Source organism: Odocoileus virginianus, chromosome 14 (genome assembly GCF_023699985.2).
Source record: "Odocoileus virginianus isolate 20LAN1187 ecotype Illinois chromosome 14, Ovbor_1.2, whole genome shotgun sequence".
NCBI lineage: Eukaryota > Metazoa > Chordata > Mammalia > Artiodactyla > Cervidae > Odocoileus > Odocoileus virginianus.
Window position 1 is genome coordinate 35,667,454 of NC_069687.1, and position 27,670 is coordinate 35,695,123.

Here is a 27,670-nt window from a genome sequence, read left to right on the forward strand (position 1 = left end):
CCAATGCCAACATTGTAAAGCAAATATAATACACACAAAAAAAAAAAAAAAAACCCACCTTTCCAAAATGGAATTCATTCAACTCCTGTCCTTCATGTTCTCACCAGTAATCCAAAGCCAACCATTCCACAAAAACCTTAGATAACATAGTCCTTAGAGTAGCACAGATGTTACTTCTTAATGTCATCTGCTTGAAGGAAATCTTAGAATTCTGCTTGTCAAGGCCTGGTCCTCTTTAGCAGTATCACAACCCAGTTCAAAGTTAGTGTTCCAAAACAGCCGCTTAACAAGTAAACCTGATTTTTAGTTGCCGCATTCACAAACCTATGTAAATCACTGATACAAGCCTATTAAAAATACCTTAGCACACCAGATATTTTTAAAAGCCAGAACATTTATTGCGCGACTAATTGTTGAAATCCTTAGGATGAACTGGATGCTGCAACAGCCGCTCGCTTGGGTTTAGGTGTTGTTCCTTCACGGAATCCATGCCTGCATTGTGTTAGAGACAAGAATGGTTACCTCAGCAATGTCAATGTATACATTTCAATCTTTGTTAAAATATATTTTTATGAGCTTATCTCAGTTAAATGGTGAAATCAATATTGAATTCATAAGTTCAGACATTTATTTTTAGAACATCACTGATAAGCTGTGGTATTTTAATAACTTCCCTCTGCTTCAAAATAGCCAATGCGACATATTTGGTTGTAGTGATCAGTACTTCCCCACCCCTTATGATTCCTAAGGTTTTGGGAAAATGGGTTCTATGCTTTACATCTTAACTCACTTAACATCTACTTGAAATGTATCTTTTGAGGAACACACAGGTTACAACTAGCTTCAATTCATGCTCTTAACTCAGACTAGCAGACCACTGAACCCTAAGCCCATACTACTATATATTGGCCTTAAGTTCAAAGATCAGTCCAGCACACAAATACATCTAAGTGTGTTGTTTTCAGCCCCCAAACTATCTTGTGGTCTTTTAAAACGTGAAGATCTTGAATTGAGTAGGAGATCACAAATTCTGCTAAATATCCTATATTGCACAGGACAACCTCAGTCCCCAACAAAGAAATCACCTCAATTGAGGTCTTACACCCCTCAACTGCTACCACTAAAATGCAGTTTCTCTGTAAGACTATGCTGGGGCTGAAATTAAAACTCTAAGGCCCCTCTTTAAGTACAACAGTGTTTTACAGCAAGCAGACTTGCCCAAAGCCACAAAACTGAAGGCCTCAATTACATACTATCATCTCAACAAACTTTGGCAGGAAAATGAAATGTAGGTATGTGAATAAATGCCATCATTTTCTGGAGTCTACCTCAAACTACACTCCAGCCTATTCAGTGCGTACTACTGTTCACTGATTCCTAAGTTCAAGACTGATCTGAAGGTTATGGTGGCAGAAGAAAAAGGATCCTAGCAACACCTCATCCCAAAAACCAGGGTAGTTGAGACAACTGTTATAAAAGCTCATAGACCCACCTATAATTGAAACATAAAAAGTTACCTGAATCTGCGGTATACAATTTTTAGGTGCCTCATTCGACCAGTCCCGGTGGTATTTCGTCTTTTAGCTTTAGCACTCCAATTATCTTAAAAAAAAAAAAAAAAAATTCAGGTTAAGATTCATGTTGTTGTCCCAGTACGCACTGTCTGTCAATATAATTAAAAACGCCTGCCTTGGCTTTAAACTCACTTTATCGGTATACTTATACAGTCCATGGAATTCTCCAGGCCAGAATACTGGAGTGGGTAGCCTTTCCCTTCTCCAGGGAATCTTCCCAACCCAAGGACTGAACCCACATCTGCACTGCAAGCTCAGCATACCAGCTGAGCCACAAGGGAAGCCCATACATGGAAGAGGAAATGGCAACCCACTATAGTATTCTTGCCTGGGACAGCCATTGGACAGAGAAGCCTACTAAGCTAAAGATTATGGGGTTGCAAGAGTGGGACACAACTCAGCAACTAATCAACATAGTGGTATACAGATGTACAATTTTGCTAGGAACCAAATAATATTCAAGGTAATGCCCCTCTGAGGTACATATGAAACAAGAAACTATTCTCAATCTCAAAGCAAACTTATAAACGTTAACTTACACTTTCTCTTTCGCTTGGCAGGGTAACCACACTTGCCACAGGTCGACTTCTGAAGGTGGTAGGCCTTAGAGCCACAGCGGCGGCACAGCGTGTGCGTCTTATTCCGACGCTTTCCAAACGATGACGTTCCCTTCGTCTGCAAGTTAAGGGAATAAATGTTTAAGTCTAGTCATTTCTATACACATGTTCAACATTTCCAGTTAAAGTAACTACTGATATAAATTAATGACAATCACAAGGGCTGACACTGTTTAGATGACCACTATTAGAATTTCACGTCATCTAAAGCCCCTGCAAGAGCAGCCATGTTTCGAAACCTGCTACACTATTAAAAAGGGAAATGAAAAAAGTAAAAGGCAAAAGACCAGGTAACGTGGTTTTCCTACCTACTCTTACTCCAAAATCTAAGAGCCCCTGCCCAGGGACTGTCGCCAACTATTCTTTTGTTTACAGAGCCAAATACCCCCAGACCATGCTTCTTCCATCAGTTCCCACTGGCGGGCAGGACTGTGCGGGCTCCCTAAAGGTCAGACATTAGAAAGGGGCCTGGGGCAGCTGCAGCTCCACGACGGCAGGCTCAGCATCCCCACATCAGCATCCCCATTCTCGTGCCTCTTGAAAGCTGCATTCTCCGCCGACCGGCTACTCTTATCCGAAAGCTTCCAAGACCCCCACGGATTGCATGAGGCGCAGCTCAGGGGGTGAGGATGAAAGCCGATGACGAGAGCCCCTGGAAACCACTCACCATCTTGCTTCTGCCGCCGAGACCAAAGAGGCCGGAAGAGAAAGCACTTCCGCTATATTGCGCTCTGAAGCTTCCGCCCAGGGAAGCACTTCCGGCGGGGCGCAGTGCACCGCTCTCAAGCGTCCGTCACTGTAGTGTGGGTGGGATCGCGGAGCCGGTTAGGGCCAATAGAGAGTTCAGCGGAGCGGAACTCACAACTTTCTGGGGAAGGGATTGGGCGTATACCCTCCGGACCCGCCTTTCCCTGCAGCAAACTTTTTGACCGGAACTCGACTACCTACCCTCCTGTTGTTTCCCTCCGGTCTTTAGGAGTGTTCTGTCAGCGCTAAGGCCGCATTGCGGGTTCCGGTTTCCCAGGGGATGGGAAATGTGGGTAGAGAGGCTCCCCTGCTTGGCGTGCAGGCGCTAGCTCAGCCCTCCCGGCGTCTCTGTAGGGTTGGGGGTTGGGCTGGTGTACTTCTCCAGGTTGCTCTGTATTCCGGCCTGAAGATTTTGACTGACTGATCCTCACAGGCTCCGCGGTAAAGAATCTGCCTACCAGAGCAGGAGACGCGGGTTCCGTCCCTGGATGGTGAGGCTCTCCTGGAGAAGAAAGTGGCAACCCGCTCCCAGAAAATCCGAAGGACAGAGGAACCTGGTGGGCCGGTCCATTGGATCGCAAAGAGTCGGTTGCGACTAAGCTACTGAGCACAATCCTCACTTGCTAGGAGGACACAGCTGGGCTCAGATTATGAAGAGAAAGGCAGAAAATGCTTTTTTAAACTGTAATAATAGGCTTATGGTTTGATCTCGCATTTTACTATGCCAAGGAATAGGAATCAGAGGTGGAACTTGTTAACAAGTTTCCTAAACTCTAACGTGAGGAAATATGCTTTGACAGCTTTGGGTAGGGCCTGGACATGTGTAGTCCAAAACACTTTAAAGTGTTAATATTGTTGGTTCCCAGACCTTGTTGATACAAACACTTAATTCAATTGCAGCCCTCTTCCAGGGAAAACCCCCACCCTTGCAAAAGGGTAAAATACCCAAACATTTAAGAGTTAGTAGGGAAAAACAATCCTAAACGCGTGCTGTCTAAAGGAAGCAATTAGTGACCTAACAGTTGTGAAATATTGGCAGAAGTAATTAACTTCTAGGCTTCCCTGATAGCTCAACTGGTAAACAATCCACCTGCAATGCAGGAGACCCTGGTTGGATTCCTGGGTTGGGAAGATCAGCTAAAGAAAGGATAGGCTACCCACTCAAGTATTCTTGGGCTTCCCTGGTGGCTCCAAGGGCAAAGAATCTACCCCCCAGTGCGGGAGACCTGGGTTCTTTCCCTGGGTTGGAAAGATCCGCTGGAGGAGGGACTGCAGTACTCTTGCCTGGAGAATTCCCACGGACGGAGGAAGAAACCTGGCGGGCTACAGGCGATAGAGTCGCAAAGACTGGGACACGACTGAGCGTTTTTCACCCAGTTAAAAGAACAAGATGAGGTCTAGGAGTTAGGAGGTTAAATTTTTGACAAGTTAACAGTTGATAAATTCGTAGTAAGCCCTAGGCTTTTCTGGGAAATGGGAAGAGGAGAGGACAGAGTTGCTGTTGTTATGGAAATGGTAGGTGGGGAATGGGGGCTTTCAGGGGGAGATCCCTCCCGCTGGGAGAGAGTGAGAAGACCAACATTTGAGTTTTTGAAACAAACTGCAGTTCAGGTTAGACTTAACTGGATTAGGTACTGTATTAGTTCTGTGTTGCCATTCTAACAATTTACCACAAACTTAATGGTTTAAGACAAAACATTTAACCAACTAGTATAAAGTTTCAGTTATGTAACATGTAAGAGATCAGTACAGTGTTGCATCTACAGTTGAAAATACTGTATTGTATACTTAAGGACAACAATCAAACCACCAATTAGTCTTTAACCTACAGCCAATCAAGTAATTTCCTTTCTTTGCTTCCACACTTTATAAAGTCCCTTGGCTTCTAGAATGCTACTAACCACTTCCAGTTTGGTGCTGCCCTTTTTGGATAGATTTTTGCTTAAACTTAGGTTTTGGATGCCTGTTTATCTTTTAATAATCCCTTGAGAGTGCTTTGGCTCCACCCAGATCATTCTTACATCTCAAGGTCAGCTGATTAGCAACCTTAGCTGTCCTTTGGTGTAAACTAGTATTTTCACAGGTTGTGGAGATTAGAACACAGTCATCTTTGGGGGAGAGCATTATTTTGCTTAGCACAGGTATTAAATGAGATCAGCGGAGACACAGTGTTGAGCCCAAGTTAGTGTGCCTGAGACATAGTGAGGCCAAAGAAACTAAAACTGGAGTTTAGAGCAAAGGTTTTGCAAACACCAACCAAGGAGGTCAGCATAGCTCCTGCTCAGAAAACTGAACTGTCCGACGATTTTCAGGGAAGAGGTTTTGTTATGTTTTGGTTTTTAATTAATTTTTTGGCTGTTCTGTGGGGCTTGTAGGATCTTAGTTTTTGGATCAGGGATTGAATTGAACCTGGGCCTTCAGCAGTGCAAGCCCCTGGATCCTTGAGGAATTCTCTTAGGGAAGTCTTTAAAGACCAAGTAAGGGCTGCGGGGGCCTGTGACTTTCTTCTAGTTGGGTGGTGGTGAGGTAAGAGGGTGATGTTCCAGGAAACGTGCTCAGCCATCTTCCACCTGAGTGGAGCTGGGGGTTGGGGGTGGCGGGAAGGGAGCTGAGTTCCTATAGCAGAACTCAAAGATTTGTATCAGCATATTATGTATACCCATTGGGGAGGAACCGGGACTCTGCTTTATTGCTGTACTGTTGTTTCTTGACTGCTTTTCTTTTAAAATAAGTGTTTAAAATTATTTTTGGCTATGCTGGGTCTTCGTTGCTGTGTGGGCTCTTCTCCAGTTTTGGCTCGCGGAGACTACTCACTGGTTGCTGTGTGCAGGCTTCTTGCTGCAGCGGCTTCTCTTGTTGCAGGGCACGGCACACAGACTTCAGTAGTTGTGGCTCTTGGGCTCTAGAGAACAGGCTCAGTAGTTGTGGAGCATAGGCTTAGTTGCTCCTTGTCATGGGGGATCTTCCAGGACCAGGGAAGACCTGTGTCTTCTGCACTGGCAGGCGGATTCTTTACCACTGAGGCACCAGGGAAGTCCTTTACTGCCTTTCTTTTGTTTATGCATCCCCTCGCTTCCTTAACAAGTAACTGTTTGAACAGCTAACTGTTTCATCTGTCTGCCCTTTGGAACACAAGAGAGATCTTGAAGGCTGAAACCTTTTTCTTAAAAACAAGAGGCAAGTGGAAAGGTTTTTGTACCCAGGGGGGCCCTACAGGGTCCTACTCCGTTTCAGAAAGAATAGGACAGGTAGCAACCACTGAGGAGTCGAACTGTGTAACAGGTACTAGGCGACAGTCTCTTTTACCCCAGACATTCCCCAAATCGTCAGGGTGAAAAATTCCTCCTCCTCTCCCTTTTTGGTGTGCTTGAAATCACGCCATTCTAAGCCTGGTCAAGTAGGCCCTTGGCTCTACAGAGGTCTATCAGGGCAGTTTAGTACCCCCAGGTTTTTATCCAGATGCCAGGTTTGGGTAGGAGCAGACTGACTTCTGAAACAGGTGAGCTCTGCTGTTACCTGGGTATTTGCCCTACGGCATTTTGCCTTTTAGTAGAGAGTGATAGAGACATCAGAAGTCTTGCATCTGTTGTTTGGATTCAATTCAGTTCTCTTAATTTGACCTGCCTTTTCCCCCTACAATAGGTGAAGTTACTGTTGACTTTTATCTTTAAAGAGTTCCTTGGTGGCTCAGAAGGTAAAGAATCTGCCTGCAAAGCAGGAGACCTAGGTTTACTCCCTGGGTCGGGAAGATCCCCTGGAGAAGGAAATCACAACCCACTCTAATATTCTTGCCTGGAGAATTCCATGGACAGAGGAACCAGGTGGGCTACAGTCCATGGGGTTGCAAAGAGGCAGACACGACTGAGCAACTAACTAACTTCATCATTAAAAAATCACGTAACTTAAACTCCTAGCTAAAAACAAAAATTTTACTCCTGTTTCATTGTATTTAATTTGAGGGATGTAGTTTCAAATACATCAAATACATACCCTTCCCCCAACTCACTTCCATTTGCATTCTAAGCGTGTGCAATGCACATTTCCTATTACCAAGGAACTGAATTTAAACTGCCTTCCTTAAATTTAAATTTTACTGTGAAATATCCAGCTTCAAAGAAACACTTTTCTCCCATCATCTTTGAGAACTGGAGTAGGTTTTTGTGGGAGAGGATGGTATTTGGGAGATGAGTGGAGAGGAGATCCAATTTGAGAAGCTGGTTATTAGAATACCTTGCCAAGCAACTTGAATAAAAAAAGAAAAGTTGGGAAACTTACTAAAATGGACAATCAGATTGTTAATATTAAGTAGGATACATCTCTTGAAACCCATATCTTTGTGACACATTGTAAAACTCAACCTAAGTTAATTTTTAATGTCATAAAAGGCTTTTCTTATTCTTTTTCAACCTTAGAGTCCCTAAAACTTAATGAATCATTATCCTTGGTTTCTAATACTGAAACCAAGTGGAGCCCTGTGGGACTTCCAAGCATGAGGTCTTTCTATCCCCCATTTCTTGTAGGCAAGACTCCAGGCATAATTTTTCCTGAGTTTCAAAGGGCAGATTTGAACAATTCTGATCAAGGGCTTCTCAGATGTCTCAGTTGGTAAAGAATCTGCCTACAATGCAGGAGACCTGGGTTTGATCCCTGGGTTGGAAATATCCGCTGGAGAAGGAAATGGCAAACCACTCCCACTTGCTTGCCTGGAAAATCACATATGGACAGAGGAGCCTGGCAGGCTAGTCCATGGTTTCGAAAAGAGTGAGGTACAACTTAGCTACTAAACCTCTACAATCAAGGGAGAGGCAGCCAAGAAACCACAGGAAGCAAAATTAAAGGGACCAGAGAAGCTCATAGAGATTAGGAGACTGACCACCTGAGACAAAATTAAGGTGGTATAAACCCTGCTTACACCCTACTTTTGTCAGAGACCCCACCTTTGAAACCCCCTCTTATAAAAACCCCTCATCAAGTTCTTTTGGGTAGAGATATAGTTTTTTGATGCAGAAGTCCTCCTTTGCCTGGCAAAGTAATTCACCAAAAACTTTGTCTTGGGGATTTGAGGGATTTGATTCGGCACTGGTGCCGCTTCAGAGAGGTGCCACTTTCAGTAGAACTACATGCTCAGCATTAGTCCAAGTGTTTGGAAGGAAGAGCCAGTTCTGACTCCATGATAGATCTGTTTGTTTGATTTTAACCTTTGTTTTTTTGTTGCTTTTGTTATTATTGTTCAGGCACTCAGTCATGTCCAACTCTTTGTGACCCCATGGACTACAGCACACCAGGCCTCCCTGTCTGTCACCATCTCCCGGAGTTTGCTCAAACTCATGTCTATTGATTCGATGATGCCATCCAACCATCTCATCCTCTGTCCTCCCCTTCTCCTTGTGCCTTCAATCTTTCCCAGCATCAGGGTCTTTTCCAAGGAGTCAGTTCTTCGCATCATGTGGCCAAAGTATTGGAGCTTCAGCTTCAGCATCAGCCCTTACAATAGATATTCAGAGTTTATTTTCTTTACAATTGACTGACTTGTTATTATAATTATACATAATGGTCTGCCTCAGGGAACCCTGCCCCTTGTTCAGCTCACGGGGAGATAATCTGACCCTGCTCACCTGTGAATGGCTGCAAGAATGAAGAGATGAACAGATCCCCTTCCTGAGGTTGGCCATTTAAGAGTATTTCAAGATAAAGGATTTTTTACTTCCTTAACTCCTAACCCTCTCTGGTCTATAAAAGAACCTAGCATCCATCCAGACTCCAACCAGATTGTTATTTTGAGATATTAGTCTGCCATCTTCTCTGTCAGCTAGCTTTCCAAATAAAGTTGTATTCCTTGCCTCAATACTTAGTCTTTCAGATTCATTGGCCTGTCATGTGGTGAGCAGAGTAAGCTTGGACTCAGTAACACAAACATAGTATAATTTCAGTTATATATTTAACTATTTACCTTTAATAATATAATAAATACCTATAAACTCATCCCCAGATGATACCATATGTCTAACTCCATAATTTCCCTGTCCCCCAATCCCATCCCATCCCCAGCTTCCCCCAACTAAGGTAGCCATCCTTCAGAATTTCACTTCCTTCTCATTTCTTGTAATTATATTGATTCTAGTTTAGTTCAGTTGTTCAGTCATGTCGGACTTTTTGTGACCCCATGGACTGCAGCACGCCAGGCTTCCCTGTCCATCACCAACTCCTGGAGCTTACTCAAACTCATGTCCATTGAGTCAGTGATGCCATCCAACCATCTCATCCTTTGTCATCCCCATTCTCCTCCTGCCTTCAATCTTTCCCAGCATCAGGGTCTTTTCAAATGAGTCAGTTCTTTGCATCAGATGGCCAAAGTATTGGAGTTTCAGCTTCAGCATCAGTCCTTCCAATGAATATTCAGGACTGATTTCATTTAGGATGGACTGGTTGGATCTTCTTGCAATCCAAGGGGCTCTCAAGAGTCTTCTCCAACACCACATTTCAAAAGCATCAGTTCTTCAGCACTTGGCTTTCTTTATAGTTCAACTCTCACATCCATACATGACTACTGGAGAAAGCATAGCTTTGGCTACACAGACCTTTGTTGGCAAACTAATGTCTCTGCTTTTTAATATGCTGTCTAGGTTGGTCATAGCTTTTCTTCTAAGGAGCAAGCACCTTTTAATTTCATGGCTGCAGTCACCACCTGCAGTGATTTTGGAGCCCCCAAAAATGAAGTCTCTCACTGTTAACCTTGTTTCCTCATCGATTTCCCATGAAGTGATGGGACCGAATGCCATGATCTTAGTTTTCTGAATGTTGAGTTTTAAGCCAACTTTTTCACTCTGCTCTTTCACTTTCATCAAGAGGCTTTTTAGTTCTTCACTTTCTGTCATAAGGGTGGTGTCATCTGCATATTTGAGGTTATTGATATTTCTCCCACCGATCTTGATCTCCAAGGAGCAAGTGTCTTTTAATTTCATGACTGCAATCACCATCTGCAGTGACTTTGGAGCCCAAGAAAATAAAGTCTCTCACTGTTTCCATTGATTCAATGTGTATTCCTAAAATCTGTGTGTCTGGATTTCCATTATTTTGAGCCTTGTAGGAGGGTGCTATGCTGCATATAATATTTGAGGACTTAAAATTTCCCCTTAATGCTTATGATTTATCTATACTGTGGGTCACTGAAATTCATTCTTTTTGAATGCTGTCTTTTACATTGCGTGAAATACTACAGTTTGCTCATCAAGTATTCTGTTGATATTTATATTGTTTTCAGGTTCTTGTGAACTATAACTGAAAATAAAAACCAACCAGATAACTTTTTAGAAAATTAAATTCTGTTGATAACAAAAAAGTGTTAATATAAATAGAAATGTTTAAAGTAGAAAGTTTGAATACTGCTGTTATCACATCACCATGAGGCAGGAGACAGATAGACCGCAGGCTAGGCATTTACAACTGGCCTCCTGTTTACATATCTCTGGGCAGGAAAAAAGTGGGCTTCAGGCCAGACACTTGCAACTAGCCTCCTGTTTGCATCTCCTGAAACAGGACGGGTGGGCTCCAGGTTAGTTACTTACAGCCATCCTCCTGTGTGCCCTCCAAAAATGGAAGTAACAACAGATAAAGGGTAAGCAGCCAGGCTTTGTCTCCAGTGGACACCTTAAGACAACGGTCATGGCAGGGACAGAGAAGGGCTAAACCTTGCTTGAGCAAAGAATCAGGAAGTCATATATTTCCCATCCTTGGGGTAAGGGAGACATTTCACGTGGGCAGAAAGGCTGCTTGAGGGTCGAAAAAGGGGATGCCACCCCATAATATGTGATGCTAACATGTGATCCCATAGGCCTCTGGACTGGAATCCATCTTGGAAACAAGTTGCACATGCATGTCTGAGAGGGCTCAAGGGTAGGTCAGGTGTGAAAAAGATCTGGAAGAAATGTCCTATATAAATGACTCAACTGCCTCTCTGCTGAGCTCCTCCTCGCTAGTGGGGAAGCTTACAACCTTTCTCTCCAGGTGTGTCTGTCTTGCTTCTGTCTTAACAAACTATTTCTCTGTGTGCTCTCCTATGTGTTGTGCTATGCATGTCTCTAATAATAAACTTTGTACCTGCATTTATAGTTTTTGCCTGCATGAGAAATGCTTTTTCACTGGGACAAAAGCCGAGGAAAAACAGCTTCTAGCCTCTAATCCTTGCTGGTCTGGTGGCTAGGAATCCTGATTTTCATGCAGGCTACCCAGGTTCAATTCCTGAGCGGGGAATTAAGATCTCATTTTACGCCACCACTCACTGCTGCCTCTCTGAGCTCAACCAGAGATAGCAGAGGTAAAATTGTGTTATCTCTTTCCTGGCTGTCTTAAATATAATGTATATCAATATATACAAATAGTATACATACACTATACATATTAACTTTTTAAACAAAAATGGGATCTATAACTTGCTATTTTCCTTAATAATATATTATTTCTATTACTACTTGTCAATATGCATAGATTTACTTTGTCCTTTTTAACTTCATTTTGGTATTCCATTGGAACTGAGCAGAGCTCGGCTTGCCCCATCCCATCCCAATCACCAGGGCCCCTCCATGTCTCCTGCTTCTTGTTTATAGGAAAACTGAAGTCTTTCAGGCTTCCCTGAGTCACAAAACAGCAAACTCAAGCCATTAATGATTAAGATAGCAGAGTCACAGACTCAGTGTCTGATGCACATTCCTGAGTTGTTTTACAGATACTGTAACTGCCACCAGTGGGAAAAAGCCAACTGCATGATGAGCAGACTGTAGCCATAACGTAAACTGTTCCATCTTGAGCAATACTGAATCTATGGCCAGTACAATTCCAAGAACTGGCCTTAGAATGGGCTTAACTCCATGGCTCATAATGAGGTAGAAATTGTTAGGCAGTCAGTGTAGAGTCAGGGCCTTGGTTCTTTTTTAAATTTCAATTTTAATTCTCTCACATAACCATTTTGCTCTGTTAGCCCAAAGCTATATTTACTGCTCCAGTTTCTAGGCATTCTGAGGAATGCCTCCCTCGTCTGGAGGGTCTTAAAACATTCAGACCCAGGACAAGACAATCATTAACTGCTGTCCAGTTTATCAAGGAGAAAAACTGCAGGTGGACCATTAGCTCCTAAACATATATTTGGTCTCTAAGTAATGATCTGGGGTCTTGAGAAAGGGTCAAGGGATGGTGTCACAATGTCTAGAGAAACTGAGGAACTGGAAACCACCCCCCCAAAAAAAGCCATAAAAATGGCAAATTGGACATTGCAACATTTAAACTGATGGTCAGAAATTACATGCTTCTGGCCCAGAGCCAACCAAAAATGAACAGATCAATTCTCATCAAGATATAAAAGCTGCTGTTATTCCTGTCTCAGTGTCTTGGTGTCTATGCTTCTCAGTGTCTGTACTCCCTTCTCAGTGTCTATGCTGAGGGCTTTGTATCTCTGTCCTTTAAAATAAACTTTGCGTGCATGAGTGTTTGCTAGTTTGTGAATTCCATTCTTTGGCTCTGTGAACAGAATTCAGTTCCCTGTTTCAATAATAACCGATATCTTGGTGGACATCAAATAACTGTAGGATGAAGTAAATCTATACATATTGACAAATAGTGACATCCATGATATATTATTATGGAAAACAGCAGGTTATAGAACCCAGTTTTGTTTTAAAATGTTAATATGTATAGTGTATGTATACAATATGTATATGTGGATATACATTATATTTAAAAGAAAAATAACTGTAGCTTGTTCTGTCTGCATATGTAAGTGGGCAACCAAAACTAGGCAAAGAGATGCTACAAACCCATCTGACATCTTCCACTCTAAGAATATGGCACCCTCTGTCAGTATGAAGAAGTTACAAAAGACAGCCTTTAGCCCATAATCCCATAGAAATAGAATTGGTAGGCACTTGATAGGGACAGAGTTAATCCCACTAGAGGACTGTATGTAAAGAAAAAAGTATGGGAGACCCCCATAAGTTAATGATCACTTAAGAAAACAGGTCAGCTAACCACAAAGCCAAGTGGATTGCTTAGCAACAAAATCATGCAGCAGAAGCATGAGTCATGCCCTAAAACAAGAAAGCAATGCTGTTCTGCCCAGACATGTCTCTGGCCCTAGCATGCCTTTCAAATCTTGATCACTCCATACCTTGCCTAATCTATCGGTTCTTTCCATACATCAAAGATGTTGAAATGAAGAATAAGTAATTAACAGATGACCAGATCTCTTCCCTAGCTTCCTCTTTAGTATAATCTTGCAAGTACACTGTGTGAACAAGATAGCATCTAAAGAAAAACCTAAGAAGTTGACTGGTCTGCCCACAAGTCTGCACAGAGGGAGATGGCAACAACTCTGACTCCCTATTTCAATGGTTAACTGAGATTACTTCCCCTTTTCCTTATAAAAATTTCATGGCCAACCAGAATCCTCTGAGCTGTTTTTGGGAGGACACCGAGTCCACCATCTCCCCAGATTGCTGGCATTCTGATTAAAAACAACTTTCCTTTCTATCAATATTTGTCTCCAATATTTGTCTAAAGAATCCTCCTTCAGTGCTGGAGACCTGGGTTCAATCCTTGGGTTGAGAAGATACCCTGGAGAAGGGAACAGCTACCCACTCCAGTGTTCTGGCCTGGAAAATTCCATGGACAGCATAGGCCATGGAGTCGCAAAGAGCCTGACATGACTGAGCAACTTTCACTTACTGGTTTTTGAGCGATGAGCAGCCAGACCTTACTTGGTAACACCATTGTTGATGTATCAACATCTGTTCCATAAATCCCAATTTGTGGAAATTTGAATTACTTTCATTTTTATACTGTTATAAAAATGTGAAAGTACAGGTTCTTGCACATCCATCTTTGGTCGTTTGTCTCATTATTTTTTAAGATAATTTCCTAGAAGTGGAATTGCTGCATTGAATGGTTTAATTTTTATTTTTATCTGTCACATTTATTTATTTATTGCTGCACATTGACAGATTTCTCTCCAAAAGGGTTAATCAATTCATGATCTTGTTATTGCAGAGTTCAGAGCAAGGAATCTGAAGTTCAAGAGGCACTTCTCAGAGAAAGAGTTCTTGGAGGCTAAACCATGTGAAACTGAGACAAGTCATCAAAAAAAAAAAAAAAAAAAAAAAGGGTAAATAATCTATAGGGATCCAGGATCTGTGGGGGCTCATGGCTGGATTCCCCCCGACTTTTTGGCTTGTTTCTATCTGCTCAGCTCTCTCCAACACTAAGGGTCACTGACATGGTTAATCTTTGCCAAAAAGCATTACTCTGCCTTTAAAAAAAAAAAAGCAAAACCGAACTCCTGTTTCTGCATTGACACAGTTTCATAGTTCATTTCCTGGTCTGCAGAAAACAGAACAATGGCTGCAGGGAGTGTTCCCTCCCAAATCATAGAAAAAGAAAGAAAAAAGTTACTAAAAATCCTACAACAGGATCCCGACTGTATCTTAGATACATTAACCTCTCGGAAGTTGATTTCTGAGGAAGAGTATGAGATTCTGGAGAATATTACAGATCCCCTGAAGAAAAGTCGGAAGCTGTTGATTTTGGTACAGAAAAAGGGAGAAGTGAGCTGTCGGCTTTTTCTCAACTGTTTGTTTAATACTTTTTCCCAGTCAGCTACCATTTGCAACTTAAATCAAGGTAAGTTACATTTCTACACTTTTTGGGCCAAGAGGGAGAAGGCAGTTTTCCTGAAAAAAAAGAAAATGACTACCCTTTATTTTCATTTGTCATTCTCCTGGAGATAATTTTCAGTGAAATATGATAAAAGGGAAAAGTGTCCAAGATTTAAAAAGCAGGGAATATGTATGTTATTGTTCTGGAGGATTTATAACTTTTTTGTTCAAACACAATCCAAAACCAGCAGTTGTTTTCTTGCTGGTATAAACATCTTACTGTTTTGACAGTGACATCCCGAAATACTCATAGTTGGAAAGAGACTACTGTTAGTGATACATTGGGATTTCTTTATCAAGTAAGTGAATTCATAGGTATTAACAACCTCAAGACCAAAAGCTGCATCTTTCACTTAGTCCGGCCATTTTGAAAATAGAGTTAAAATAATTTTTGACACACACACGTGGTGGATTAGCAATTTCATTTTCTCTGTAAGAAGAATGCCAGCTGAATCCTCATTTTCTGGAGCAAATCAAATGCTAATTTTTCAATATGCAATGATAATTAGTGGCAAATAGGAAGCACTTAAGGCATCCCTGGTAGCTCAGCTGGTAAAGAATCCGCCTGCAATGCAGGAGACCCCAGTTGATTCTTGGGTTGGAAAGATCCCCTGGAGAAGAGATAGGCTACCCACTCCAGTATTCTTGGGTTTCCCTGGTGACTCAGATGGTAAAGAAATTTGCCTGCAATGCATGAAGACCTGGGTTCTATCCCTGGGTTGAAAAGACCCCCCTGGAAGAGGACATGGCAACCCACTCCAGTATTCTTGCCTGGAGAACCTCCATGGACAGAGGAGCCTGGTGGGCTACAGTTCATGGGGTTGCAAAGAGTGAGTCACGTGCAAAGAGTCACGACTGAGCGACTAAGCACAACTCAGAGAGGCAGAGGCTAAGATAAAAATATTAATGCTAATGGTTTCTAATGTAGTATAGGACCCATAAACTTGGAGATATAGGTCTTAGTATTTCCAGGATTTATTCTAAATAAGAGCTATTCACTTCTTCATTAGAAATTATTAGAATCAAACTTCATTAGTAATGACCCTAGGAAGTCTGAGCTGCTGTTGAAAGTGTTAGTCACTCAGAGGTTTCCAACTCTTTGCAACCCATTGGACTGCAGCACGCCTGGCTCCTCTGTCCATGGGACTTTCCAGGCAAGAATACTGGAGGGGGTTGCTGTTTCCTTCTCTAAAGGAACCTCCTAACCTGGGGATCAAGTTCAAATCTCCTGCATTGCAGGCAGATTCTTTACCATTTGAGCTACCAGGGAAGCCCGGTTTGGGGTTACAGTAAATCGACAAGTAAACAAAGGATTGAAGTTTTCTATTTCACCCACTTACCCTTTGAGTTTGCTATGAAAGACTCAAACTTTTGAGCTGGGCAGGAGTGTGATCTGATATTTTTCAGTGGGAGAAAGAAAGTTCTGAGCTGACTTATTGCCATTTATGTAGATATTCCTATCATCTAGTGAAATAGAGAGATGATGCTTTGAGGTCATGGGAGCTCCCTAATATAACATCTGTTAATTTCGAGAGAGAAAATAAAAATCTCTCACACTTTATTATTCTTTACAGAAGTTTTGAAACATGAGTATAGAGAGCCACCTCCACCGATAGGAGCAAGCAAGGAAGATGTTTTCCTTCCTGGAGAAAAACAGCCTGATAACCCTGAGATCACCACGTCCTTCAAAGAGAAAGAGTGCTTGGATTTGGAAACCTCTGAGTCTTCCACAGGCAAGGAAACTGGTTATCAGGAAACTGCTTGGTCCTCAAAGGAAAATGAGAAGGAAGACAACACATCAAAACTCACATCACCACAGTCAGTTGAGATCACTGAGTATGAATTTCCAGCAACTATTGAGTATTTACCAGATGGAAAGAGATACGAGGAGCCAGATGATTCTTTATACTTAGGACAAGAGGACTATTTAGAATCTGTGGGGTACTCTGAAGATGCAAACATCATCCTGGAAGAGGAGGCTTACAGTGACCCAGAGGGCAGTATCTATGATGGCAGAGAGGACTCTGTGTACCTTGGAACCACGGAGTTCTCTGATGAAGAACAGAATTATGAGGATCCAGAAACTGGCATGTCTTTGGAGGAGGAAGAGAAGAGTATGGAAGGTATGGGAATGATGTGTGTAGAGTTACTTAGGCAAAAACTTAAATCTCAATTGCAGTATCATAACAGGGAGGGGACTGAGGAACAGCACCAGATGGAAGCAGAAAAGTAGGTCCTCAAAAATTCCTTGAACCTGTCTAACTTGGAGCTTCCTCAGAGGTGGGTATTGACAGGGAGGACAAACCAGGACCTAGAAATAGTGAACAGTGTGTGCATGTGTGCAGAGTTCCTTCAGTCGTGTCCGACTCTTTGTGACCCCGTGAACTGTAGCCCGCCAGGCTCCTCTGTCCATGGGGATTCCCCAAGTAAGAATACTGGAGTGGGTGGCCATGTTCTTCTCCAAGTGGACAGTATAAGATAAAGTAAGTATTGACTATGAGCTTTTAGGCTTCTGCAGTCACCTCCATCACACATATAACAAGTTGCTAACCACAATTTTAGCTGTTGCCTTCTATACCTCAGATTAAGTCTAAAATCATTTTAGAACCTTTGTGATCAATAGAATATGGGGATTATGGACCTAACTTTTGAAGCAGAAACAGGAGAGGCATTTGTGGTAAATGGATAAGGTCCCAAAATAATGCTTGGCTTGAGCTATCCAAATATAGCCATTTCAATGTGGAAGATTATACCAGTACCTTGAATTTGAATATTTCTTAATGAAAATTCAAAATATGAGAAATGCTTAATTTGGAGAGATATTGTCTGGGAAAATAAACACCACCAATTTCTGAATATAGAAGGGGAAGGTAACTACCAACTCACATTCAGCCCAAATTCATAATCCAGTTATGGGTCAGAAAAGAGTAATTTCCTTCCCTGCACACCTTGACCTGGTTACTAGAATGCTGTAACAGAGTGGTACCACAAACTTGGTAGCTTAAACAATCAGTTCAGTTCAGTGGTTCAGTCGTGTCTGACTCTTTGCAGTCCCATGGACTGCTTCCCGTCAGGCTTCCCTGTCCATCACCAACTCCCAGACCTTGCTCAAACTCAATTGAGTCAGTGATACTATCCAACCGTCTCATCCTCTGTTGTCGCTTTCTCCTCCTGCCTTCAATCTTTCCCACCATCAGGGTCTTTTCCAGTGAGTCAGTTCTTCGCATCAGGTGGCCAAAGTATTGGAGCTTCAGCTTCAGCATCAGTCCTTCCAATGAATATTCAGGACTGATTTCCTTTTGGATTGACTGGTTGGATTTCCTTGCAGTCCAAGGGACTCTCAAGAGTCTTCTCCAACACCACAATTCAAAAGCAGCAGTTCTTCAGCTCTCAGCTTTCTTTATAGTCCAACTCTCACATCCATACATGACTACTGCAAAAAACCATAGCTTTGACTAGACAGACATTTATTGGCAAAGTAATTCCTCTGCTTTTTAATATGCTGTCTAGGCTTGTCATAACTTTTCTTCCAAGGAGCAAGTGTCTTTTAATTTCATGGCTGTAAGACAATAAACAATAGAAATATGTTGTCTCACAATTTGCAGGCTGGAAGCCTGGAGATGTATATAGGGGTTGGTTCCTTCTGAAGATTATAGAAAGAATCTGTTCCTAGCTTCTGGTAGTTTGCTGGAAATCTTTAGAATTCTTTGGCTTGTGGAAGCACTCAGCCCCCCATCCCCTACAATCTGCCTTTATCTTCACTTGGTTGTCTTCCTGGGTTCGTGTCTCTATGTTCACATTTCCCCCTTTTCTTTTGTTTTTTGACCGCACCATGCAGTTTGCAGGGTCTTATTAATCATTCCCTGTGCTGCAGTCCATGGGGTTGCAAAGAGTTGGACACTACTGAGCGACTGAACTGAACTTAACTGAACTGACCAGGGATGGAACCCAAGCCCCCTGCAGGAGAAACTCTGAATCCCAACCACTGGAACACCAAGGAATTCCCAAACTTTCCTATTTTATAAGGATAACAGTCATAGGACCAGGGCTCACTGTAATGACCTCATCTTAACTAATTATACATCTGCAATGACTCCATTTCGAAATACCATTACATTCTGAGATACTGGGTCTTAGAATTTCAACATATGGTTTTGAGAGGTACATAATTCAACCTATAACACAACTCTTGCCCCACTGCCTTTTAGACCTCATTCTTAATTTTTTAAATATATTACCGTAGTTGCATAGGGTTGAATTACTTTTTCATTGCATACCATCAGCATTATTCTGCAGCTCCCCCCCCTTTTTTAATCTATTTGACTTTTTTCTCCATTCCTTATTCACCTTCTTCCATAGGTAACATTCTAATATTATGTGTTTCTTGCATGATATTGTTTTGTTTTGCATTTTTTTCTGTATTATTTATTTGCCATAATAAATATAATAGGCACCTCAAAATTAGGGTCACTTAAAACAATAAGAGTGTATAATTTTTTATGTGTCTATAACTGGCAGGCATTCTTCTGGTCTTCTCTGGGTTTACATCTGTATCGGTGGTCAGCTAGCTGTTGGCTCATTTCTCATCTTCTAGCAAGCTGTACATGTATGGCCAGTTGATTGAGTTGACTCTCTGCAACCCCATGGACTATAGACCACCAGGCTTCTCTACCCATGGGATTCTCCAGGCAAGAATATTGGAGTGGACTGCCATGCCCTCTAACAAGCTAGTCTGGGCTAACTCTCAGACTATGTCAGGCATAGTCTTATAGTGAGAGCAGAGGAGTCAGAGAGACAGAGACAGAGTCCTGAAGGCCTTCTGAGGCTTAGACTCAGAACCATCATGCCATCTGTGTGATAGGTTTCCTAGGGCCGCCACAGTAAGATACTACAAAAGGTGGCTTAGAACAATGGGAAATATATTGTTTTACAGATATGGAGGCCTGGAGACTGAAACCAAGGTGTTGGCAAGGTTATACTCTCTCTGAAGACATTAGGGAAGGACCTGTTCCAGTTCTCTCTCCCAGCTTCCAGTAGCTTCTGGAATTCTTTGACTTGAAGACCATCTTCTCTCTTGTGTCTTCAAGTCATTTCCTTTGGTGCATGTGTCTGTTTTCAAACTACTTCTTTTAATTAAGATACTGATCAGAGGCATTAGGGCCCACCATAATAGGCCCACCATAATAACCTCACTTTAAGTTGATGACCTCTGTAATGACCCTATTCACAAATAAGGCCACATTCTGAAGTCCTGGGAGGATTAGCGTCTTTTTGTAGGGGATATAATTCAATCCATAACATTGTTTGACTTCTGCCACATTCTGTTGGCAAAAGCAAGTCACAAAGCTTTAAGGGTTGGGGAAGAATAGGGTGCATCTCTTGCAAAGTAATATTACAAAAGGTGTGGATACCAGAAAGCCATTGTGTGTTAGTCGCTCAGTTGTGTCCGACTCTTTGCAACCCCATGGACTGTAGCCTGCCAGGCTCCTCCGTCCATGGAATTCTCCAGGCAAGAATACTGGACTGGATTACCATGCCCTCCTCCAGGGGGTATTCCCGACCCAGGGATCAAACCTGGTTCTCCTGTTTTGCAGGCAGATTCTTTACCATCTGAGTCATCAGGGAAACCCAGGAAAGCCATTACCTGGGGCTAGTTTTGCAACCAATCTAACATTTGTTGACTAAAAAAAGATGCACAACATGAGAGTTGCAAGTTAAGTTTTATTTGAGTCAAAATGAGGACTGCAGCCAGGGAGAGAGCATTTCAGATAGCACTGAGAAACTGCTCCAAAGGAGTAGTGGGGGACGGTCAATGTATGTGATTTTCAGTGAAGGAGGAGTTCACACAATCAAGCGCTTATTTTATAAAAGGTTTTCTGCTAGCCACCAGTTGTTGATGTTGTCACCATGAAGGGACTGAGTGCTTTTCTGGATATGAGAAAGTGTAAGGATTGGGATCATGAAATCTGTTCCTGAAAATATCTAACCATCTAAAGGCCTGTTCCACCAATCTTCCTGCAGCAACAGAGTGCCTCAGTCTCCACTCTGAGCCCCCTTCAGGTCATGTTGAAGGTCAATAGCTGCGACAGCACAGGACTCAGTCTCCGAAGAGGCAGATGGAAAATGCCCTTGACAAGCGCCAATTTGTATTTGACACAGCCTTAGGAAAACAGGTCAAGAAAAGTTTCAATAATAATGCAGTTATGACTGTATATAATTCTACTGGTTTCCAATCCACTCTAGTTGACTGGAGGATAAAAAAAATTTTTTTAATAATAATTCATGGCTATGCTCTGTCTCTTGCCTCTGTAATATTTGTCTATGCAGCTAGGAACTGGGGGGAAAAATCAAATACATCTGATTCAAAGGAGAAGGATTGTCATGCTCTTTGTCATGTTAAATTTTAAGCCACTTTCTTCCAGCCCCTCCCACACCCCGTCCCTGCATCTCAAATTGAAGTCTCAGGAAGACTCAAGGCATTGCCTGTCTGTTCTGCAACGTCAATTCATGTATAGGTTAATGTAATCAACTCTCTTCCTGGTAGGCTACAGTCCATGGGGTCGCAAAGAGTCTGACACGACTGAGCGACTTCACTTTCACTTTCCCTTCTAGTTTATACTATTTGGAATCAGTCAATGATCAAACTTGGGTCTTTTATGTCTCCTGCATTGGCAGGTGGGTGCTTTACCACTAGTGCCAGGCAGGGGAAGTCCAGGAACCCATAAATTTATCATTTTCTCTGCTCTTTCTTCTTCCTGAAGATTCAAGTTTTTATTTGATGTTATTCCCTGTTAGCCTGAAGAATTTTATTTATTTTTTGTTTATTGAAACATGTCTTCATTTTGCCTTCAATCCAGAAGAATATTTTTTCTGTAAGGAATTTTAGACTGGTGTCTTTTTGCCTTCAGAAATGATGGATATCATTTCTGTCATTTGGCTTCCATTCTTTCTGATGCTAAGTCGTGTCATTTTATCATTGTTCCCTCTTGTGTTGTGCTATTTTTCTTCTAGTTGATTTCAAGATGTTTTCCTTAAAATGTTTTCTGTGGTTAACTCTGATGTGTCTAGGTGTGATTTTCTTTGTTTTCATCTTATGTAGGGTTTATGAATCTCTAAATTTGGAATTTACACCTCCCCCAAATTTGGAAAATTTTCAGCTATTATTTATCCAAATATTTCTTGTCCCACTTGTGCCCCTTTCTCTTTTTGAAACTCCAAGTACATGTATGTTACAGTTTCTGACATTTTTCCCAAGGTCCCTAAGGCTCTGTTCATTTTTTTTAAAGTATTTTTTATCCTTATTCTTTAGATTGGATCATTTCTACTACTATATTTCTAAGTACAGTGAATTTTTCTTCTGTCATTTCCAGTCTTTTTTAAAGTCCATCTACTGATTTTTGAAAAAATTCAGATATTATGCTTTTTGTTCAAGAATTTAAATTTTTAAATGCTTTCTTCTTTTTTCCTGATAATTTCTATTAAATTATTCATTATGGGTTTATATTATTGTACATTCTTAAAAATAGTTTAGATAGCTACTTTAAAATACTTTTCTTCTATGTCCAATATCTGGGTCATCTTGGAGTGGGTCTCCATTGATCAACTGTGGGACTCAAATTAATAAAAAGTCTGTCTCATTTCAGTGGGTGGCAGCTAAAATCTCCAGTCATTTCTTTTTGTCTTACCTGGGCTATTTTCATGAATTTTTAATTTACAAAAATGGTACTGGGTTCTGGAAATTATTGCTTCTTAATTTTCATTCATCTCTGTGCTTGTTAGACAAATCACTGTACTATTCCACAGTAGCCTGATACTACCTTGTCAACATTTGGCATCTGGCTTGGGCCGTGTGGGTACCGGTTGCTGTGCTGAAGAAACAGAGGATGGTTGTCCTAAGGAAAAGCGGGGGATAGGCAGGGGAGAGGCAAGAGCAGAACTTCCATGTTTTCTGCAATCTGTCTTCTCACTTCCTCCTCTGGGGATCCTTCGTGCTGGCCTCAACTTCTCCCTCACCTTCTCACCCATCAGATACACCAGTTCAAGCAACTTTCAGACTGTCAAAGGACTTCTTAGAGTTCCTTTTGTTAATTCTTGAAACCTACACTTTCTCTCATGTCTACTGTTTCTTCTAGGCTATTTTTACAAGGGATCCAAGAAGCTTATGCTAAGTTACTATCCATGGGGAGCAGAAAATGCTCTCTGATTTTCTTTCTCTACTTAGCACTATCTCTGTATTCTCAATAAGTGGCTAGAAGATAAATTAGAAAATGACATCAGGAAAAATTATATACAACATGTGAATTCTGAGAAGACAAACTCTTCCATTTCTCCAAATTTTAGCAAGAGTTAACATTTAATATAAATCAGTATTGACCTAGAGAATTCCTTATACATATGTATAAAGTAGCATTAAGAGGCTTTTTCATTACTGCATATGAACACAACCAAAAAATTTGAAAACCTGAATGATCATCGGTAGACAATGGTTAAATAAATAGTGGTTCATCCAAACCATTAAGTACAATGGATTAATAAAATGAATTAAGTAGTTCTCTGTATATACTTATTTGGAAAAATTTGCAAGGAATACCACTGAGTGAAAAGAAGTGGAAAAATCATTTGGTATAATATCTTTTATAGAATAAAATAGCATCCATTATACCAAACTGTGTACTTCTACATATGCAAGCATACTTACGTACTTGTATTGAAAAAGGAAGAGAAGGAGACATACCATACCATATTGACATATCTCTTAGAAGGAAAGTAGACTTGGCAGAGTGATGAAACAGCACTTTCACTTTACTTGTTTAATCTTTTTTAAAATTTTATTTTAAGTTGGAGGATAACCGCTTTATCATATTGTATTGGTTTCTACCATACATCAACATGAATTAGCCATACATGTACATATGTCCCCTCCCTTTTGAACCACCCTTCCATCTCCCACAGCATTCCATCCCTCCTCCATCAACAGATTAATGGATAAAGAAGTTGTAGAACATATATACAATGGAATATTTCTCAACCACAAAAAGAACAGACAGATGGTGGATCATCTTTTCTTTTTTTCAAAGACAATATCAATTACTTAATTTTAAAAGTCAGTGAAGAAAGCTTAGATGCTGAGCATGACATTCACTGACTATATCTTTTTTTCCTACAGAAAGAAAAAATGTGTTTAAAGATGTCCTGTCCTGTTTGAACCTGGACACAAGCAGAAAGCTTCGGTCAGACTTCGTGAAACAATTCTCCTTAGACCGAGGATGTACGTGGGTGCCTGAGACTCCAAGTGACTTGGCTTGGAACTTCCTGATGAAAGTTCAAGCACTGGATGTGACAGCCAGAGATTCAGTCCTCAGACCCAAGGTTCTGGGTGAAGAGAGCAAAGGGGAATTGCTGACTGGAGTAGAGAACTTGGAAATTAGAGAAACAGAAACCATTAATCCCCTGGATGTCCTTTGTGCCTCTTTGCTGTCTTCAGACAGCTCTTTGCAACGTGAAGTCATGTCAAACATGTATCATTGCCGGTTTGCTCTTCCCCTGCTACTGCCAGATGCAGAAAACAACAGAAGCATTTTAATGCTAGGGGCCATGAAGGCCATTGTGAAGGAGCAGTCAACACAGTCTTCAGGAGGGCCTACAGGGGATACAGAAAAGCTTCTGACTCTCATGAAGATGCCTGTCATCTCTTTTGTGCGTCTAGGATACTGTAGCTTTTCCAAGTCCAGAATCCTCAATGCCCTGCTCAGCCCTACCCATCTGAAATCACACAAAATCTTTCTTCATCAGGACTTGCCTGTTCAGGTGCTTCCCCGGCAGATCTCTGATGGCCTGGTTGAGATAACATGGTCTTTTCCTGATAGCAGCAGTTTAAGTGAAAAGCCCAGTTTCCCCCAGAAGCCTGTTGCTGTGGCCAACCTTCGTGGAGATCTAGAAAGTTTTTGGACACAGTTTGGTTTCTTGATGGAGGTTTCCTCAGCTGTGTTTTTTTTCACTGACTGCCTAGGTGAGAAGGAATGGGACTTGCTAATGTTTTTAGGAGAAGCTGCCATTGAAAGATGCTACTTTGTCCTCAGTCCCCAGGCCAGGGAGAGTGAAGAGGCTCAGGTTTTCCAGAGGGTCTTGAAGTTGAAGCCATCACAGCTACTGTTTTGGGAGGAGGAGGAAGCGGGGCAGAGAGGGAGGAACATGGAGGGTCTTCAAGCCGCCCTCCAAGAAGTGATGTCCTCTTCACTCAGATGTGTGTCTGTGGAAGATATGGCCCCCCTGGCCAGAGAGTTGGGGATACAGGTAGACCAAGACTTTGAGAACATTCAGGGGATTCAAGTTTCTTCTAGTGAAAATGTGACTGGAACAGCTGAAGATGAGGGATCACAAAGACACAGTCAGTCAGAAAACTCATCTGAAAGCCCTGCTAAGATGTCTGAGACTAGTTGTCAGATCAGCCCAAATCGTCAGAATTTCCATCTCCCTCCAGTGTTCATTCCTCCTCTGAGAAACTTCCGTCCTTTTCCAGCCAGAATTGGAGGTAACTTTAACCGTGGTTCTTTGAAAGCCCCTTGGCCTATGGGCTCCCGCTTTTGGTTACAGCAGAGGCCTAAGGGTTTCCATCCTGTGCCCTTTCAGAATACAAGGGCACAGAGTCCAGGCAAACATTTTGGAATTCAGTATTTCCAGCCCCAGAGATTTTATTCAGGTGAAACATTTATGAGATTCTCAGGAGCTCCTTGGAGACATCACATGGGTAGAACTTTTGGGAGACCACCAAGACCCATTTCTCAGCGTATACCGGCCTGGCCTCAGAGACCACAGACGATGGGAACCCTTGAAAGGTCTGGGAAAGTGGACTCCCAGGGAAGTCACCACCATTCCCTGGGTTCAAAGCCAGCAGGAGCAGTTGGGAAGCCTGGGCAAGTCAGTGCCTGGGGAACAAGGCCAACAGAAACAATTAGAACATTCATGAGAACAAAACCCCATATTGAAAATCCTCACCATCAAGCCTTTCAAGCAGCAGGAGCCACACAAAAACCAAGAAGGACTGCCTCTCAGCAAGGAGCTAAGCTGAAGACACAAGGTGGGCCTTCAAATCCATCTTTCCAAACGGGATTCCATCCTATGTCCTACAGCATGTATTTGCCCAGCTCTCAATTAAAATCTAATCAGCCCAAGTCACCCCAGGTCAAGCAGTCCCAGCCCAAACCCTCCCAACCTGTGCCCTTTCAACCCAAACCCACTCAACCCAAACCCACTCAGCACCAGGCCCCCCGAGCTGAAAGTTCTCCATCCAAACCCACTCAGCCCAAGCCATGCCAGCCCCAGTCCTCCCAATCTAAACCTTCTCAGCCCAGACCTACTCAACCCAAGTCATCTCATACTGGTCCTTCACAGGCTAAGGCATATTACCCAAGAGCAGGGCCCAAGAAGGGAGGGAAGCATTAAAATATTTACTCTAGGGACCTGTGAAATGTATCCTTTGCCCAGGCCTTTCCTATCATATGTAGGGTAACCTGAAGGAGAGTGGCAGTGATGGTAAAAATGTACTATCATTAACATGACACAGGAAACAAGATATAGACAGTGTAACTGGATATTATAAAAATATCTATGAGAATAATGTCCCTAGAGAAAAGGAAAATGTGAAAAGAATAAAGGATAGAATCAAGCAGTAAATAAATAAATTGAATACAACCTTGAATATTTGGTAATATATAACTTGAATCCCTGGTAGCTTAGCTGGTAAAGAATTCAGACCTTGGTTCAATTCCTGGGTCGGGAAGATTCCCTGGAGAAGGAATAGGCTACTCACTCCAGTATTCTTGGGCTTCCCTGGTGGCTCAGCTGGTAAAGAATCTGCCTGCAATGCAGGAGACCTGTGTTCGATCCCTGGGTTGGGAAGATCCCCTGGATGATGGCATGGCAACCCAGTCTAGTATTCTTGCCTGGAGAATCCCCAAGGACAGAGGAGCCTGGCAGACTACAGTCCATGGGGTTGCAGCGTCAGACATGACTAAGCGATTAAGCACGCACAACTTGAACCTAGGGGATAGAGGCTATAAAACTATTTCACTTGGAGAAAAGTAAGGATGAAGCCTTTAATTTCAAGGTGACCATAAAACAGGGTACAAATAGCCTCAGTGTTGCAAGAGAAACTGTTCTAGGTGTTGGCTGCTCTAGAGATGTTTTGGTCAAAAATTTTATGTTTGATATCAGTCACTAAGCAGATAACCCTATTTGTTTGGAATTTTTGAATCAATCTGCTTGTAATAATAGCCCCAAATTGCTTGGATGATAAAGCTTATTTGCCCCTTACATATAGAAATAATGAACTAACAACCAATAAAGTTAATTATTTTGCCTAAACTTTGGGAGTGATTGTGTATTTTTCATGTTTTAAATATTTAATATTTGTCATAGTTAAGATAATTTGACTAATTAGAGGATCTGGATATATTAGCCTCATGGCTCCAGCTTAAAATGTAAAACTGAATTTTTAATTTTAGAGTTGTGATTTTATTAAATTGAAAAGCTAAGATAGGTTTACAAAGTTTGTAAAAAGCACTGAAATGTATAAGAGAACTTAAGAGTTGCCGAATTTTCAATTTTAATTTATTAGATTCATCATTGTCTAAACATTTGGTTAAGTTTTACTAGTTAGAACATTAAGTAGAAAGAATATTAAATTTAAAATATTTAATTGCAGTGCCATGGATTGACCTAGAGATTGCCATACTGAGTGAACTAAGTCAGGCACAGAAAGACAAATATATGATTCCTGTTATATGTGAAATCTAAAAAGAAAGAGTACAAATGAACTTAGTTACAAAACAGTAAGAATCACGGATGTAGAAAACAAAGCTACAGTTATCAGGGGATGGGGGGGGTAATAAATTGGGAAATTGGGGTTGACACATACATATCACTATGTATAAAATGAATAACTAACAAGAATCTGTTGCATAGTACAAGGAACTCTCCTCAATACTCTGTAATAGCCTATATGGGAAAATAATTTTAAAAAGAGTGAATAAAT

The 27,670-nt window shown here is 41.7% G+C and overlaps 2 protein-coding genes and 1 non-coding gene across 8 annotated transcripts in view; 1 reads left to right on the forward strand and 2 right to left on the reverse strand.

Annotated features, from left to right (window-relative positions):
• Positions 1-374: 374 nt before the first annotated feature.
• RPL37 (ribosomal protein L37) lies at positions 375-2,962 on the reverse strand. The gene is made up of 4 exons (XM_070476626.1): positions 2,859-2,962; positions 2,114-2,249; positions 1,518-1,602; positions 375-492 (listed from the first exon to the last, which is right to left on the reverse strand). Exons 1-4 carry the CDS (start codon positions 2,859-2,861, stop codon positions 423-425), a joined length of 294 nt encoding a protein of 97 aa, XP_070332727.1. The 5' UTR covers positions 2,862-2,962; the 3' UTR covers positions 375-422.
• LOC139038305 (small nucleolar RNA SNORD72) lies at positions 575-654 on the reverse strand. Its single transcript, XR_011491304.1, has one exon. It is a non-coding gene; the product is annotated as a small nucleolar RNA SNORD72 (small nucleolar RNA).
• A 271-nt stretch (positions 2,963-3,233) lies between the features above and the next one.
• CARD6 (caspase recruitment domain family member 6) overlaps positions 3,234-27,670 on the forward strand; it is a 51,726-nt gene continuing 27,289 nt past the window's right edge. For 2 of the 6 annotated variants that reach the window (XR_011491202.1, XR_011491201.1), the window contains exons 1-4: positions 3,234-3,379; positions 13,973-14,602; positions 16,212-16,760; positions 23,804-25,714. Coding sequence is in view for 4 of the 6 variants with exons in the window: in XM_070476624.1 (XP_070332725.1) it covers positions 14,320-14,602; positions 16,212-16,760; positions 23,804-26,079 (3,108 nt within the window). In the remaining 2 variants the exon portion in view is untranslated. The other 4 variants (XM_070476624.1, XM_020914913.2, XM_020914914.2 and 1 more) reach the window with 4 other exon arrangements.

Excerpts from the sequence above, each read along its gene's own strand:
- RPL37 (XM_070476626.1), bottom strand. Across the intron at positions 1,603-2,113 it reads TGCCAAGCGAAAGAGAAAGT|ATAATTGGAGTGCTAAAGCT; the intron begins GTAAGTTAACGT and ends TTTTTTTTTAAG. Across the intron at positions 493-1,517 it reads ATTGTATACCGCAGATTCAG|GCATGGATTCCGTGAAGGAA; the intron begins GTAACTTTTTAT and ends AACACAATGCAG.